Raw genomic sequence first — 13902 nt, forward strand, 5'->3', positions numbered from 1 at the left:
GTTCACGGGTCATGGGAGAAGGGAGCCAGAGATCGACAGACAGATTGGTGGTGTGGCTGTAGTGATGCTGACACTGCACCAGTCCATCATGGTGAAGAGAGAGCTGAGCGTAAAAGCGGTTTACCGGTCGATCTACATCCCTACCCTCACCTATGGTCACAAGCTGTGGGTAGTGACCGAAAGAACGAGATTGTGGATACAAGCGGCGGAAATGAGCTTCCTCCGAAGGGTGGCTGGCCTCTCCCTTAGAGATAGGGTGAGAAGTTCAGCCATTGAGGAGGGGCTTAGAGAAGAGCCCTTGCTCCTTCACATCGAAAGGAGCCAGTTGAGGTGGTTCAGGCGCCTGACAAGGATGACTCCTGGGTGAGGTGTTCCGGGCATGTCCCACCGGGAGGAGGCCCCGGGGCAGACCCAGGATATGCTGGATATATCTCTCGGCTGGCCTGGGAACGCCTTGGTATTCCCCCGGACAAGCTCAAGGAGGTGGCTAGGGAGAGGGAAATCTGGGCTTCTCTACTTCGGCTGCTGCCCCCACAGCCCCAGATACAGCGGAAGAAAATGGATTGATGGTGGATGTTTTTTTTATTACTGAGTATAATGGAATGCTGAAATTTTGAAGGCCAGTTCTTTTTGTTGAGTTCCAATTCTCTGGTGGGGGCTTGGGGGAATTGAAAACTATTGAAAAATAACTCGGAATCATGTAGTGTTATTGTGAAAGGTGATTTTCTGTTTATTTACTTTACTCCAAATTAAATATTATTGGATTAAAATAAACCAAAAAATAAATAAAAAATAATAACTTTAAAAAGTTTATCCTTAAAAGTAAAATTTGAAGCTATTTAACAGAAAAAAGTTATAAATAAAGAGATTTTTGAAATAAAAAAAAATTTGAAAACTTTTCTTTTTGCATTGAATTTGTACAATAATTGCAAGTACTAGAAGCTCTGATATACTATGATTGATTTTTGTTCATTAAATATTTCTTAGTGTTCTTCTCAGGCTTGAACAATATGATAAAACACTTGGGAGCAAATATACACATTATTAGCCCAAAGCTGGAGGCCAGAATTGCAAAAATCTCCACAACTACAGTGAATTTCCCAGGGGAGCTGACATATGCTGGGATAAATGTGATCCAGACAGTACAAAATATCAACATGCTGAAGGTGATAAGCTTGGCTTCATTGAAATTATCAGGTAATTTGCGGGCTAAGACTGCTAAAACAAAGCAAAAGGCAGCAAGTATGCCTAAGTATCCAAGCACAGCCCAGAAGCCAGCAGCAGAGCCTAATGCACATTCCAATATGATTTTCTCCTTGTATGTGGTTAGATTTTTTATTGGAAAGGGAGGGCTCACTACCAACCAAACAGTACATATTAAAACTTGAAGAAAGGTGAAAGACACAACAGTCATTCTTTGTTGTGGAGGGCCAAACCATTTCATCACATTACTACCTGGAAGTGTCGATTTAAAAGCCATTAAAACCACTATAGTCTTCCCAAGTACACAGGAGATACAGAGCACAAAGGTGATCCCAAATGCAGTGTGACGCAGCATGCAGGACCACTCAGATGGTGCTCCAATGAAAGTTAATGAACATAAGAAACACAGAGCCAGTGAGATGAGCAGCAGGAAGCTCAGCTCAGAGTTGTTGGCCCTGACAATTGGAGTTTTCCTGTGACAAAAAAATACAGCTGCAATTACGATGGTCAGACAGGCACCCACAACTGAGAATGTAGCCAGGATAATTCCTAGGAGGTCTTGAAAGGAAAGATACTCTACAGGCTTAGGGATGCAAGTGTCTCTCTTTGCGTTAGGCCAGAATTCTTTTTGACAAGGTAAACAATCAGTCGAATCTGGATAAAAAACACATAAATACAAAATTTTCTTGATTTTCATATATACACAATGAAACATTTTAAATGCATGGCAATCATTTCTCTTTACCTGTGCTATTACTGATCTCCCCCTCAGGACATGCTGTACAGTCATAGCAGCAGATGGGTTTTCCTTTCTGCAACACTTTACGAGTTCCTGGAGGACAACTGTCCGTGCACACTGACACTGGCACCTGTCAAAGACATAAATGTTGGAGAATACATGTAAATATTTACTATGCAGCTGTAATCATTGTTTAGTAAAGTTTGAATGCTTACTTTCATGCTACCCTCCATCCAGGTAATGTTTTTGTCGATCTGGAATTCCTGGCCCACGGGCCGTGATGCATCATACAGCCCTACAGTCACCATGTCAGTTGCGCCCTTTTCATTTTTCTGCCAGTTAACCAGTTCATAAATAGCCACAGGATCCCCATTAGCGTCAAATGACACATCATAGCCATTTCGGGAAAAATTTACTTTCTTCAGCTCAATTAAAATCTGAAAAGATGAAATTAAGTATAATGGGAGGGGAAAGGAAAAAAAATGCTCTATTTCAATAACAAATATTAATATTACATACAATGTTCCCTCTAATCTTTCATGTGTCTGAGCGAACACGCAAACTCCCTGAGCGGTCCCTTGGACCACTGTGAGCAACAGTAGACGTGAGCACTGTGGCCACGCCATCATCGAATCCATCCAAGTTACATGGTTTATTAAAATAATCCAATAACAGCATTTATATTTATGTTAGACTACTTTTAATTAAGTGCTTTAGCCCACTTACATTGAAATTTTAAAAAATCTTGTTCATGACCTGTGTAGTATGTTAACACTATTGGAAGTAACAATAACTTGAACTCCAATTTATAAACACAACTTTCTTTCTTTTTTTTTAAATAGAGCTCTGACTTTTATTATGAGTCTGTGGTCTGGGAGAGATTCCTGTAACTCTCTGTCTGCAATATACAGTATATAAAGACCAATGTTGGGCAATTAATTATATAGTTACTTCTTCAAAAAAGTTACTGAGTTTTGCAAACAACAAAGTTTTTTGCAGCTGTTTACCTAAACATGCAGCCAAGGCATTTTTTTAGACAAACATTTCAAAATATTTACAGAACAATCAGCTGTTCTGCAACAAATTTGATGCCACACAAATTATTTGTGCCACTCCAAAAAATTATTTCTGTCCACTATGAGATAAAGGAGAACAACAGCCTGATACCTGCAGACCTGACAACAGGAGATGTATCACTGCTGTAACACCTGTAACATTCAGCAGTCGCCTCATTGTTCTGACACACACAACAAAACTATTGACTACACTACACACTAACTACACAAGATTTGCGTCCCAACGTTGCAAATCTCTCACTTCTCAAAACACCGCCGTCACTCCTAAAACTTCCTCCCGTTTCTTAACACTACATGCCATGATTTGATTGGTCGACATGGTACATTTTTCCACCAATAGGAAAGGGTGGGGGGTGTTTTGGTTTCATCTTTGCTCACAGGTGGAGAGTGCTTTCGATCGTTTTCCTTATAAAACGCTGTTTGTACCGTTTCTTCCTGCAGTAAATATAAACAACGATAATATTCAGGAAGAAAACCAAACATTGCATATATTTTTATCATAACTGGCCTATCAACACAATTTAAAACTGGTATATACTGGTATATAAGTCCACACTTTTTCCGTCAATTGTTCCGTCTGTCCCGCTCACATCTCCAATGGTTGTACACGTTGTCATTAACGTGGATTCACTCCACACTGTCAGCCACACCGTTTTGCTAGCTAAAACACCGGCACATAAGGACGCTGTCATAGCCTGTCAACGACTTTGATTAGCTGCGTATATACGAATGTGAGTCGCGTGATTAGCTGCGCTATGGGATAAGGTGGCATCGTTCTAATCCCATACAGGAGCAGCCAGTCACTTACTGACTAACACTGCAAAACAGAATTGTTAAAGTATTTACTTTAATTTCAATTCAGGTTAGAATTGTTTACGCAATGCAGATTTTTTTCTGCGCAGAGACCGTGCCAGCAGTGCACAATTGCGCACGCGCGCAGCTTAGAGGGAACACTGATTACATATCAACTCATATTGCAGTTGATGAAAGACACTGGCATCAACATATTTATTTCTTCTGACCTGTTTGGACTCTAACTTGGTTAACTTGTCACACTTTGCAGTGCCATTTATTTCCTTGCACACTGCATTATGGATGGCATGTGCTACTGCATACATGGCCTTGTACACCATGTTAGTAACTCTGAGCTGTGATGTGTCAGTGTACTGGTTTTGAAGATTCTGTATGTCTTCATTTCCATCACATACTTTCTTCTTTGCAGTGGCATCTAAAAATCACAAAAAGACAGAGCAGATGTCAACGTTGAACTAGATCTCAACTGTGTTCTCTTTATAAATGTTGCAAATTATGTTGGTAACATGAAACATATTTCTAAAAGGTTAAAATAAATAAAATAAAAAATGGAAAATAATCCTAGTTTACCATGGCCCTTTCTCAATTCTCAAGTACGCAAGTCCATACTCGCTTGCCGAGAATGTGAGCACGGACTGAGGAACAAATAAAACACTGAAATAAACCAAAGATTAACATTTCAAAGTTATCTAAGAGTCTTATATATATATATATATATATATATATATATATATATATATATATATATATATATATATATATATATATCCCACAGTTGTTCATGTTTTTAAACCCATTTTGCACAGAGAGGCATATTTTGAAAAATGTATTGATAGCAATGTTGAATATTATTACACAGAAAAAAAAAACAACTACATGTAACATAATTACACCGTGACGCCTCTGCCTTTCTAAATAGAGGGACAGTAATTGCATGTGTAAATGTAAGTGTGTAAAGCCTGAAGATAGAGACAAAATACTGTTAATCTGACTATCTGCCGTTCTGCAATTTATCTCCTGTAAACAATAACGTGGCGCACAGCGTGACGTGGAAAAAGGCACATACCTTTAACGTTGTGTGACGAACTCTGTATTCCTCGTCCACACATAAACCCAAAAAAGGAGTTTTTAAAAATCTCCGTTTTCGGTGATTCCAAACGCCGTTTACGTGTGGACGAAACAGCTGCGTTTTCAAAATCACCCGTGTACGTGCGGACGCAGCGTAAAAGAGTTAGTAGTTTATTTTCTTACTACCTGCAGATTACGTGTATTTGCTTAATTGTTTACTAAATGTTTGAGGTGTGAAATAAACCGCAATGGAGCAAAATATGGGTGTGTGTGGTTGGAGGATGTGATTGTGCGTCGGCGCGCGGGAGTGGGGCGAATATTTTTTTTGTAAAACAAAGGGGGGCCCAGCAAAAAAAGTTTGGGAACCACTGCTCTATATCATCATGAAGGTATCCGATGATGAATCAAACTACACATGACCAATTTAAGATGACACAGCAACAAGATGCTATGTCAACCCTGAGCCTCCAATTTTTGTTTTAAAAGTGTGAACTTCAAAGTATGTACCAGTTTTTAAATTGTGTTAATAGGCCACATAAAACCAGAGTTACAATAACAAATACACACAATGTCTTTTTCCTGAATATTGTTGTCATGTTTACTGCAGAAAGAAACGGTAAAAACAGTGTTTTCTAAGGAAAGCGCTCAAAAGCAGTCTCTTCTTGCGATCAAAAAAAGAAAGAAAAGAAAAAACACCTTTTTCATATAGATGGAAAAATGTGCCATATCGACCACTCAGAAGATGATATGGCAAAATGGCTTTGGTTGTTTAGGAAGAGGGGGAAAACAGCTGAAAGAAAGAGAGAGAGAGAGAGAGCGAGTTTTGAGATGTAAGAGATTGGCATGTTAGGAATGTGTAGTAAGTGTGTTTTGTGCAGTGTGTTGAACAATGAGGCAACTGCTGAATATTGCAGTTACTGCCAAAACGCCACCAAAGGCCGCTTGCAATGTAAACGTTGCCTCCAGGTCGAAGAGGCAACATATTTGCACATATTCAACTCTGTATATTTTATATATTTTATTATTATTATTTTTTTTTTTTTTTTTTTTTTTTTTTATTATTTAATTTGTAAAAATGTGTACACACACACACACGTAGGAAAATATTTAGTATACACATCCAGAAATGCATACACTATTATATATTGTACATATATTTATTAGTTTCAGGTTGGCCATTCTTGAATTTTGCTCGTTTGTGTTGTTGTGTTTGCACATCTCTGTTGCTTGTGGGGCTCGCACACAAGAATTTCACTCGCATGTGCTGTGCCAGTGTGCCTGCACATGTGATGTGACAATAAAAGTGATTTGATTTGATTTGATTTGAAGACATGAGGGGTGATACACCTCCTGCTTTCAGGCCTGCAGGTATCAGGCTTGTGATGTTCTCCTTTATGTTAGAGTGGACAGAAATATTTTTTTGGAGTAGCAAAAATAATTTGCGTGTTATCTTATTACCTGATTGTTCTATAAGTACTTTGAATTGGTTATATAAAAACTAGGAGCATTAATTGCAATTAATTAATTTGAAAAAAACAATGTACTAAAAAATTTATGTATTTAATTGCAGTTTGCATTCCAGGCAAAGGCTAACTTTTGTCAATGCACAATTTTCTGGTATATCGATTACACTGATGCACACATCAGAATCAGAAGAAAGTGCATTGCTAGGAATGATTGGAGGCAAGTTTAATTTCAAAAGACTACCCAATGGAAGGCTTGATGAAAGTGTGGCTTTGTGCAAACTGTGAAAAATGGAGTTTGCATACCACAGAAGCACTTCAACTTTCCATTACCATCTAAATGCAAAACATGTTGCTAGCAGTCTGAGTACCAACAAAAGGTAATGGCAGCCCAAACTTGATGAAATGACTAACTTGAGGACTAAAATTAGTAAGTCAACATTGGACAAATTTACAAATTCTCTTGCAAAATTGATTGCTCTGGACTGTAACCCACTATCAGTGGTAGAAGATAGGGGGTTAGAAAATGTACTACACTTAGCGTCAGGTGATCCAACTTCCAACTGCTCTGCCAAAAGACTATTTCAAGTAAAATTCAACAGCTTTATGACACTGAAAAGCAAGAAAAATTAGATGCCTTATAGACAGCCCTGCTAATATGGAGGAACTACACCAAGAGCAAACAAGACTGGGGCAACAGCCAAACAAAAGCACAAGCTAGTCATTATAACTCCATCAGAGCTGGTAAAACTCCAAAAGCTAGCGACTGTCCTTGAGCCATGCAAGTAAATTAAACTATTTTTTAACTTTTTGTTACTGTTTCTTCAAAAAGCTCTATTCGTTCTTTAAGTCTGACCTCATTAGCCGTGTCTGGTCCCAAACTCTGCTGCATGTCCATAAGCCAAATGATCACTGCGGCATCACTGAGAGTTAAAAAGTGTCTAAATTCTTTCATCTGTAATAAAAAGATCAGTGTGGCTGCTCTACCAGGTGTAGCAATTAAGTTAAACATCCAGGCATCCATGAAAACGGAATTTATTAAACTTAACGGAGTTAGAAGTTAGCAAGGAGTTAGCTCGCTAGCTTCCATCTAAATATAATATAGCCTGTCCTGACTGAGAGATTTCTGAAACAAATTAAGATGTACAGCTCTGCTATCACTTCTGACATAAATGAAGACAGAAAAGTAAACAGCAGTGGCGTTTGTAGGGTTACTTTAGTTTGGCTAGCTGATATATAACTGATATATAACAATGAGCTAAGTGATAGCTAGCGACACAGCTATGTTAGCATAATATAAACAGTGAAGGTGGAGGATGAACGCTAACTTCTTTCCACTCGATAAAAGTTGCCGTGAGGATTCTCGATTGTTCATTAATTCATTAGTCATTAATATACTGCTGCATGGGCTGGGCTGTAGTTGCATCATAAGTGTTATAACCTCAGGATAAAAATGCTCAAAAACTCAGGTGCCACTTTTAGGACGTTTACTGACCACTTTTAGAAACAACCACAGGTAGTCACAACACTCACAACACATGTAGGAAACTGTTTCTCACATAACATTCCGATAGGGAAAACCCTGAAAAACCTCTGAAGGTTCCGGCGTGCAACGCCCCCAAACATACATTAACAATAACACTGTCTACAACAGTAAGGTTTTAAAAACTGAGCTTTAAAATGAATAGCGCTAATAAAAACCGAGAGAAGGCGACTGGCTGTCGCCCTCGCTGATTTTAGGGGCTTTTTGAGAATGAATAGAACCAGACACAAAGCATTAAAACATGTTAAAAACACAAAAGCCTTATTAAACGCAGGGTAGTTTGGGCCCGGAAGGAGGATTCATCACATCATCACTTAAAGACCGGATATTTGACAGTTATTGTGTAGATTAATAATTACTTTCTTGAACTGTCTACTACAGGTTTGTGACTGAGCTTCTTAGAGCAGAGACATGTGTCTCATGTTCAGGGGTTTATCTGTTTTCTGCCACCTGCATCACACCATGGAGGTCTCCAATGATGACTCAAACTACCGTAATTGTCGGGCTATAAGCCGCTACTTTTTGCACAAGCTTTGAACCCTGCGGCTTTTAGTCAGGTGCGGCTTTTCTATGGATTTTCCATGATTTTTGTGATATCGTAAGACGATTTGTTTTGTTTGTTCCGCTGTTGTACGGCACTACGTTGCCTGGCGGAAGGATCGGGGTTCAAGAGTGGTATGTTAGTCACATGTCCTTCCGCCAGGCAACATAGTGCCGTACGAAGTAGCGCGAAAAACAAACTTCAAAGTAGCGCTACGCATTCAGCGGGAGTCGTGGATGACGAGCGGCGATAAACTTGCGAAAAGCAAGTTATGCCCAACTCCACCGGTGGATTCTGACAGCGTGGAAAAGTGCGAAAACATCCACGATCACCAACGGATTTTGAAGGGCTGGACTGCTGCATGATGGAGAGGAGGACACCGCCACGGCCCTTCTGAGGGTGTTTGACTCTGACACTGACAACGAGGATTTCTTTGGTTTTGAAAGTGACAACGAAGGAGAGAAGCGGAGAGTGGATGACGAAGCCATCCTGAGCCTGTTCGTTTCCGACATTGGAGAAGAGGACTTTGGTGGTTTTAGAGCGCAGGAAGAAGAGAAAGATGGTGGTGAATGACTGACTTTTCTTCTTGTTAAAGCCGTGTCACTGCACCTGAGCCTAAAAGGTAGTCCGAATCTATTTTCTGGTGTGCTGTAGGTTACTGTTATGTACTACATGTGCAAATATGTATCCATAACTTGTTTTTCAAAATATTAATAAAAGGGGTGTGTCTCCAAACAGCCATCTCTTTCCTGACAATTCCCTTTGTGCATATTCTCTTACATATGATGAGTCAACATTGAAACACCTGCGGCTTTTAGTCAGGTGCGGCTAATGTATGTACAAAACAGGATTTTCCCCTGATTTTAGCTTGTGCGGCTAATATTCAGGTGCGCTTTGTAGTCCGGGAAATACGGTACATGGTGAAATTCAAGGCTACCTGCACAATGTGTAGCTACCCTCAACCACCTGTGGCTCAAGATAGCTACTGTGCTTGGCCACACTTTAAGGATTTAAAGTGTCTTGCAAGGAGGAGAGCGAGAAGAGGTTTGGACCACCCTTGAGGCCCTGCTGCAGGAACAGTGTAAAAATAAAAGCCTCAGCACAGCCTCAGATGAAAAGATTTCCTCTCATCAGAAAAGAGGAACCACTGAGCAACAGACCAGTTCTTTTTTTCTTTAGCCCAGGTAAGACGCTTCTGACATCTGTTGTTCAGGAGCAGCTTGACAAGAGGAATACGACATTTGAAGCCCATGTCCAGGCTCTTGATGCACTAACTCTTACTAACTAACTAACACTTTTGAATGGCCTTTTTCCTGACAATCCTCTCCAGGCTGTGGTCATCCCTGTTGTTTGTGCACCATTTTCTTCCATGCTTTTCCCTTACACATAACTTTCTATTAATGTGTTTTGATACAGCTCTTTGGGAACATTCAAGTAGGTCAGCAGTCTTCCCCATAAATGGGATTCCTACTGAACCAGACTGAGAGATAAAGGCTCAGGAACCCTTTGCAGCTGTTTTGAATTAATTAGCTGATTAGACATTAACACTTTGAGCCTACAATATTGAACCTTTTTCACCATATCCTAATTTTCTGAGCTTTTGAATTTTGGGTTTTCATAAGGTGTAAGTCATAATAATCAAACTTAAAACAAATAAAGGTGTGAAATTTTTCACTTTGCATGCAGTAAGTCTAAATCTTATATTACGTTCACCTTTTAAGTTGAATTACTGATATAAATAAACTTTTGCATAATATTCTTATTTTTCGAGTTACACCTGTATTTTCTCCTCACACTTGGTCATGATTAATAACTTTTCAATGAAAGTAGGTCAGCCCATGAAGCAACATCAGACTTTGTAACATCAGCAGTTGATCAGATAATTTAAACCAAGAAAAATGTCTTACTTTTGGTCAGTGTGCAGTTAAATGCATCCTCCCAGAACTCAGTAAGTATTTGAGAAGAAGCCACTTGTGAGGGGGACAGATTCAGCAGGAAGTCTCTGAGACCTAGGATTCTAGACTTCGGAATCCCAAATCCAATGGCCCCAGCACAGAAACTAAACCTCGTTAATTCTGGGTTGGTTACCCATGATTCACTGCCTATCCACTGGCGGGGTGGGGAATGCTGATGTGATAGCTCCTCCAAAAGTGCCCTCATGTCCCCCAAAGAGAGAAGTGCCACAACAACCATGGCTGTAGACCTTGACAGACAATATTGTGCATTAGAAGCATTTTAAAATGTAAATGTATGAAAATTTTTAATTTAGACAGTAAAACTAATATTTGCAGAATAAATATCTGTGATGAGGACACCTGCGGATAACATCTGCTACTTTCTGAATTCTGCTATGTGGGTATGTTCGATGGAAAGAAAGAGAGTATTCCACACAGATCCCCTCTTTCTTTGCTGCTTTTAGAAATGAAGCCATGCCATTATTTCCATAATCCGAATCTGATCGAACAGCACCTATCCAAGTCCAGCCAAAGTGTTTTACCAGCTTGGCCATTGCTTCAGCTTGGAACTGGTCACTGGGAATTGTTCTGAAGAAATTTGGGTACTGCTGCTTGTCAGACAAGCATGCGCATGTTGAAAAGTGGCTAACCTAAACCAAATTAAATAAAACATCACACACCGCAAAATCAAATATCATGCACATACATATTTTAAATACAAAAATTGACAGAAATTGAAAACATTTACCTGGGGAATGTTAAAGGACCTGATGACTTTTGACAAACTGATGGATTCTGTAGACCCCGAGCCACCAACAACAGCCATCACCATACCAGAATGTGAGCAATTGTTATCCATGGAAAACACAGGGTCGAAGCTATTTAGAAACTGAAATGCCATGTGCACTGCTACAGGCACTGATCCACATGAGTCATATATCTGATACCCGAGCATGATTCCGGGCAGCAGCTCTGTACTGTTGTTAATCTCTTCTATGGCAAAAACCATTGCACGCGATGATTGCAGTTCACTGGTGAAAAGGCTGCAAATAGTTGTGTCACTGTTAGCATATACACTGTAGATTTAGTTTAAGTTAAATGTTACAAAAATAAAATAAAGAAAAAATCAACAACAGGATAATTTAAACAAATTAAAGTCTTTTTATTTCCTTTTAAATATAATTCCTTTCCTATATTTCCTGTATAAAACTGTTATTTAACATATTGTATAATTTCTGTTTTGAAAATACAACAATTTTTTTATAAAGAATAAATGACCTTTTTTTTTTTTTTTTTTACATTTTTTAACACTACACAGAATCAATGTAGTTCCATAGAACATAACACACATGAAAACATTTCTCTCCTCATACAGTCCAACATGTTTTTAGCACCTTCTTCTTCCCATTACTGAACTTCTTACTTACTAACCTTCCTTTGCATTTTGCAGGCTCAGGCATGCTGGTGTAGTCACTGTAAACTGTGTTCATGTAGACGTGAAGGGAAAAATCACCACCAATAACAAAGTCCCCATCCTTTGAAAATGCAGGTAGACGAGTGCTTCCCTGCAGCTTGCAGTTCAGAGAGGATGTCGACGTACCAGCTTGAGCTCCTATATGCCTAGTCATTTGTCTCATACCATCTAGACACACTGCAAAGGCAACAGCTGAGTTGAGGTGAAACAAACACACAGCCAATGCCAGACCAATTTTAACAGCTGCTATCTCCATTTCCATCTAAAATTGTCTGTATATGGGCACACATTGTTTCCATTGGCTATATAAGTCTTCAGACAAAGGGGTTTGGTCATCTTTTTAAGGACATGTGGTCGTGGATTAACCCTTACATAGTGTTGACATTCTAAGTCTTCACAGTATGGTTCATGTACATTTTGATTGGGACCAAGATTTCCCTCATAACTATCGGCTATGATAAATTATGAACTTCAGATTAATTTAGAATGGATAATCAACAGAATTTTAATCCTTAACTAATGTTTCATAGAGCAGAAAGAGTGTAAATTTTTTGTGTACATTTTTGGTTTTACACCAGTTGTTTTTGGAGAAAAACATATTATCACACAAGATCTTATGTCGGTATGCCTAAGACAGAAACATATCATAAAAAAAACCATATCAATAATTTAAACATATAATTTTAGAAAGTGTAAATGGCAAGAAAATTCTGGAATTGTTGGGATTTATTATATAACTGTACTTCGTAACCATTACTACTACTAACATTGTCTTTACTATGTAACTAATATCTGTAGTGATACAAAGGAATTAAAATTTAGAGCACAAAAGTCATTCATTAGTCTGCATTCAAATTATTGGGAGGAAATGTTGGATATTTGGGATTTTTATGTGTTTCTTAACCTCACTAAAATGGCAGCTCAGGTGCTTCTCTGTTCTCACGACATTCCACTCCATCTTTGATAGCTGTTTTAATCTTAGTTAGCTCATAATAAACAGATTCCACTTTTTTGAAAAAAAAAGTACCTTTTTTCCACTATACTTTTTTACTTGTACTTGAGTACATTTATGAAGAAGAAACTGTACTTTTACTCTGCTACATTTGGCAATATTTGACCCGTTACTTTTTTAAAAAAAATAATTAATTTCACACATTAGATAATGCTTCTAATAATAGATCATGGTGCCAGTGGAGTTTCCTGTAACTCTTTCACCAATCAGATGTAGCCATACGGTCACACAACCAGTTATGAACTGTGGCGGGCAGAGCGGCCCAAGCCTTTCTGAATTTCTTTTTAGCTCTGTTTAGGTGCATGCCAGTCTTCATGTTACAGAAGCTGTGTCGAACTCGATTCCTCGAGGTGTCTGTGTACTGGAACTTTTTGATATGTCCATAGTCCAATTAATTAAATGGCTAAATTGCCACCTCTGCATGCAGTACTATAGAGTCTTGCTAATGACCTAATGATTTTATACTGATGTGTTGCGGTGAGGACATGTTTAATAGTTTTAGGACACTGGGCCTCGAGGATTGGAGCGATTTTCCTCCTGCCCTCAGTTTGACTAAACTAGAATCACATATTTTCGGTGCTACGTTGTGGTGAGATAAGTTCGTGGGTGTTGTCTGCAGCTTCTATTGTCCTTTTAATGTCTCGCTGGTTAGCTAGCGTGAGCTATAAGCTAACAGCTAGCCTGGTTAATAATGCCAGAGTTCCACGCACATGTAAACACAGTATTTCTGTGGTGTTGATGCTGTGCTGAGCGGGCAGCACCCGAAGCAATTGAAGTGTCGGAATGTGGAAATTTCAGCATCGCTTGAAAAAACTGCCAGCTAGCAAAGTCCCTCTCACCGGTAGGTAGGGTTGCCAACCGTCCCTTAAAAAACGGAATCATCCTGTATTTCGAAACAAAAGTACACGTCCCGTATTGAGCTAATAAAGGACGCACTTTGTCCCGTAATACAGTGAGAATCAAAAGTAGTCTATAAATGTTAATGGAATTAACGCTTTGTTGGAAAACATAATTC

General features: G+C 39.0%; 1 protein-coding gene across 1 annotated transcript; it reads right to left on the reverse strand.

Annotated features, from left to right (window-relative positions):
* Positions 1-952: 952 nt before the first annotated feature.
* LOC101484744 (extracellular calcium-sensing receptor-like) lies at positions 953-11930 on the reverse strand. The gene is made up of 8 exons (XM_076873259.1): positions 11833-11930; positions 11150-11444; positions 10762-11051; positions 10354-10649; positions 4041-4246; positions 2158-2379; positions 1949-2072; positions 953-1857 (listed from the first exon to the last, which is right to left on the reverse strand). Exons 1-8 carry the CDS (start codon positions 11889-11891, stop codon positions 953-955), a joined length of 2397 nt encoding a protein of 798 aa, XP_076729374.1. The 5' UTR covers positions 11892-11930.
* Between the last annotated feature and the right edge of the window lie 1972 nt (positions 11931-13902).

The sequence above is a fragment of the Maylandia zebra genome, linkage group LG14, assembly GCF_041146795.1.
Source record: "Maylandia zebra isolate NMK-2024a linkage group LG14, Mzebra_GT3a, whole genome shotgun sequence".
In the NCBI taxonomy this organism is placed as follows: domain Eukaryota; kingdom Metazoa; phylum Chordata; class Actinopteri; order Cichliformes; family Cichlidae; genus Maylandia; species Maylandia zebra.

Bases quoted from the DNA above. Each gene is read 5' to 3' on its own strand.
- LOC101484744 (XM_076873259.1), bottom strand. From the start codon at position 11,891: ATGAACACAGTTTACAGTGACTACACCAGCATGCCTGAGCCTGCAAAA. The intron at 10,650-10,761 runs GTGTCCTCATCA...TTGTCTGTCAAG, and splicing joins GTAGCAGATGTTATCCGCAG to GTCTACAGCCATGGTTGTTG. The intron at 2,380-4,040 runs GTCAGAAGAAAT...TCATCTTTTCAG, and splicing joins CCAAGTTAGAGTCCAAACAG to ATTTTAATTGAGCTGAAGAA.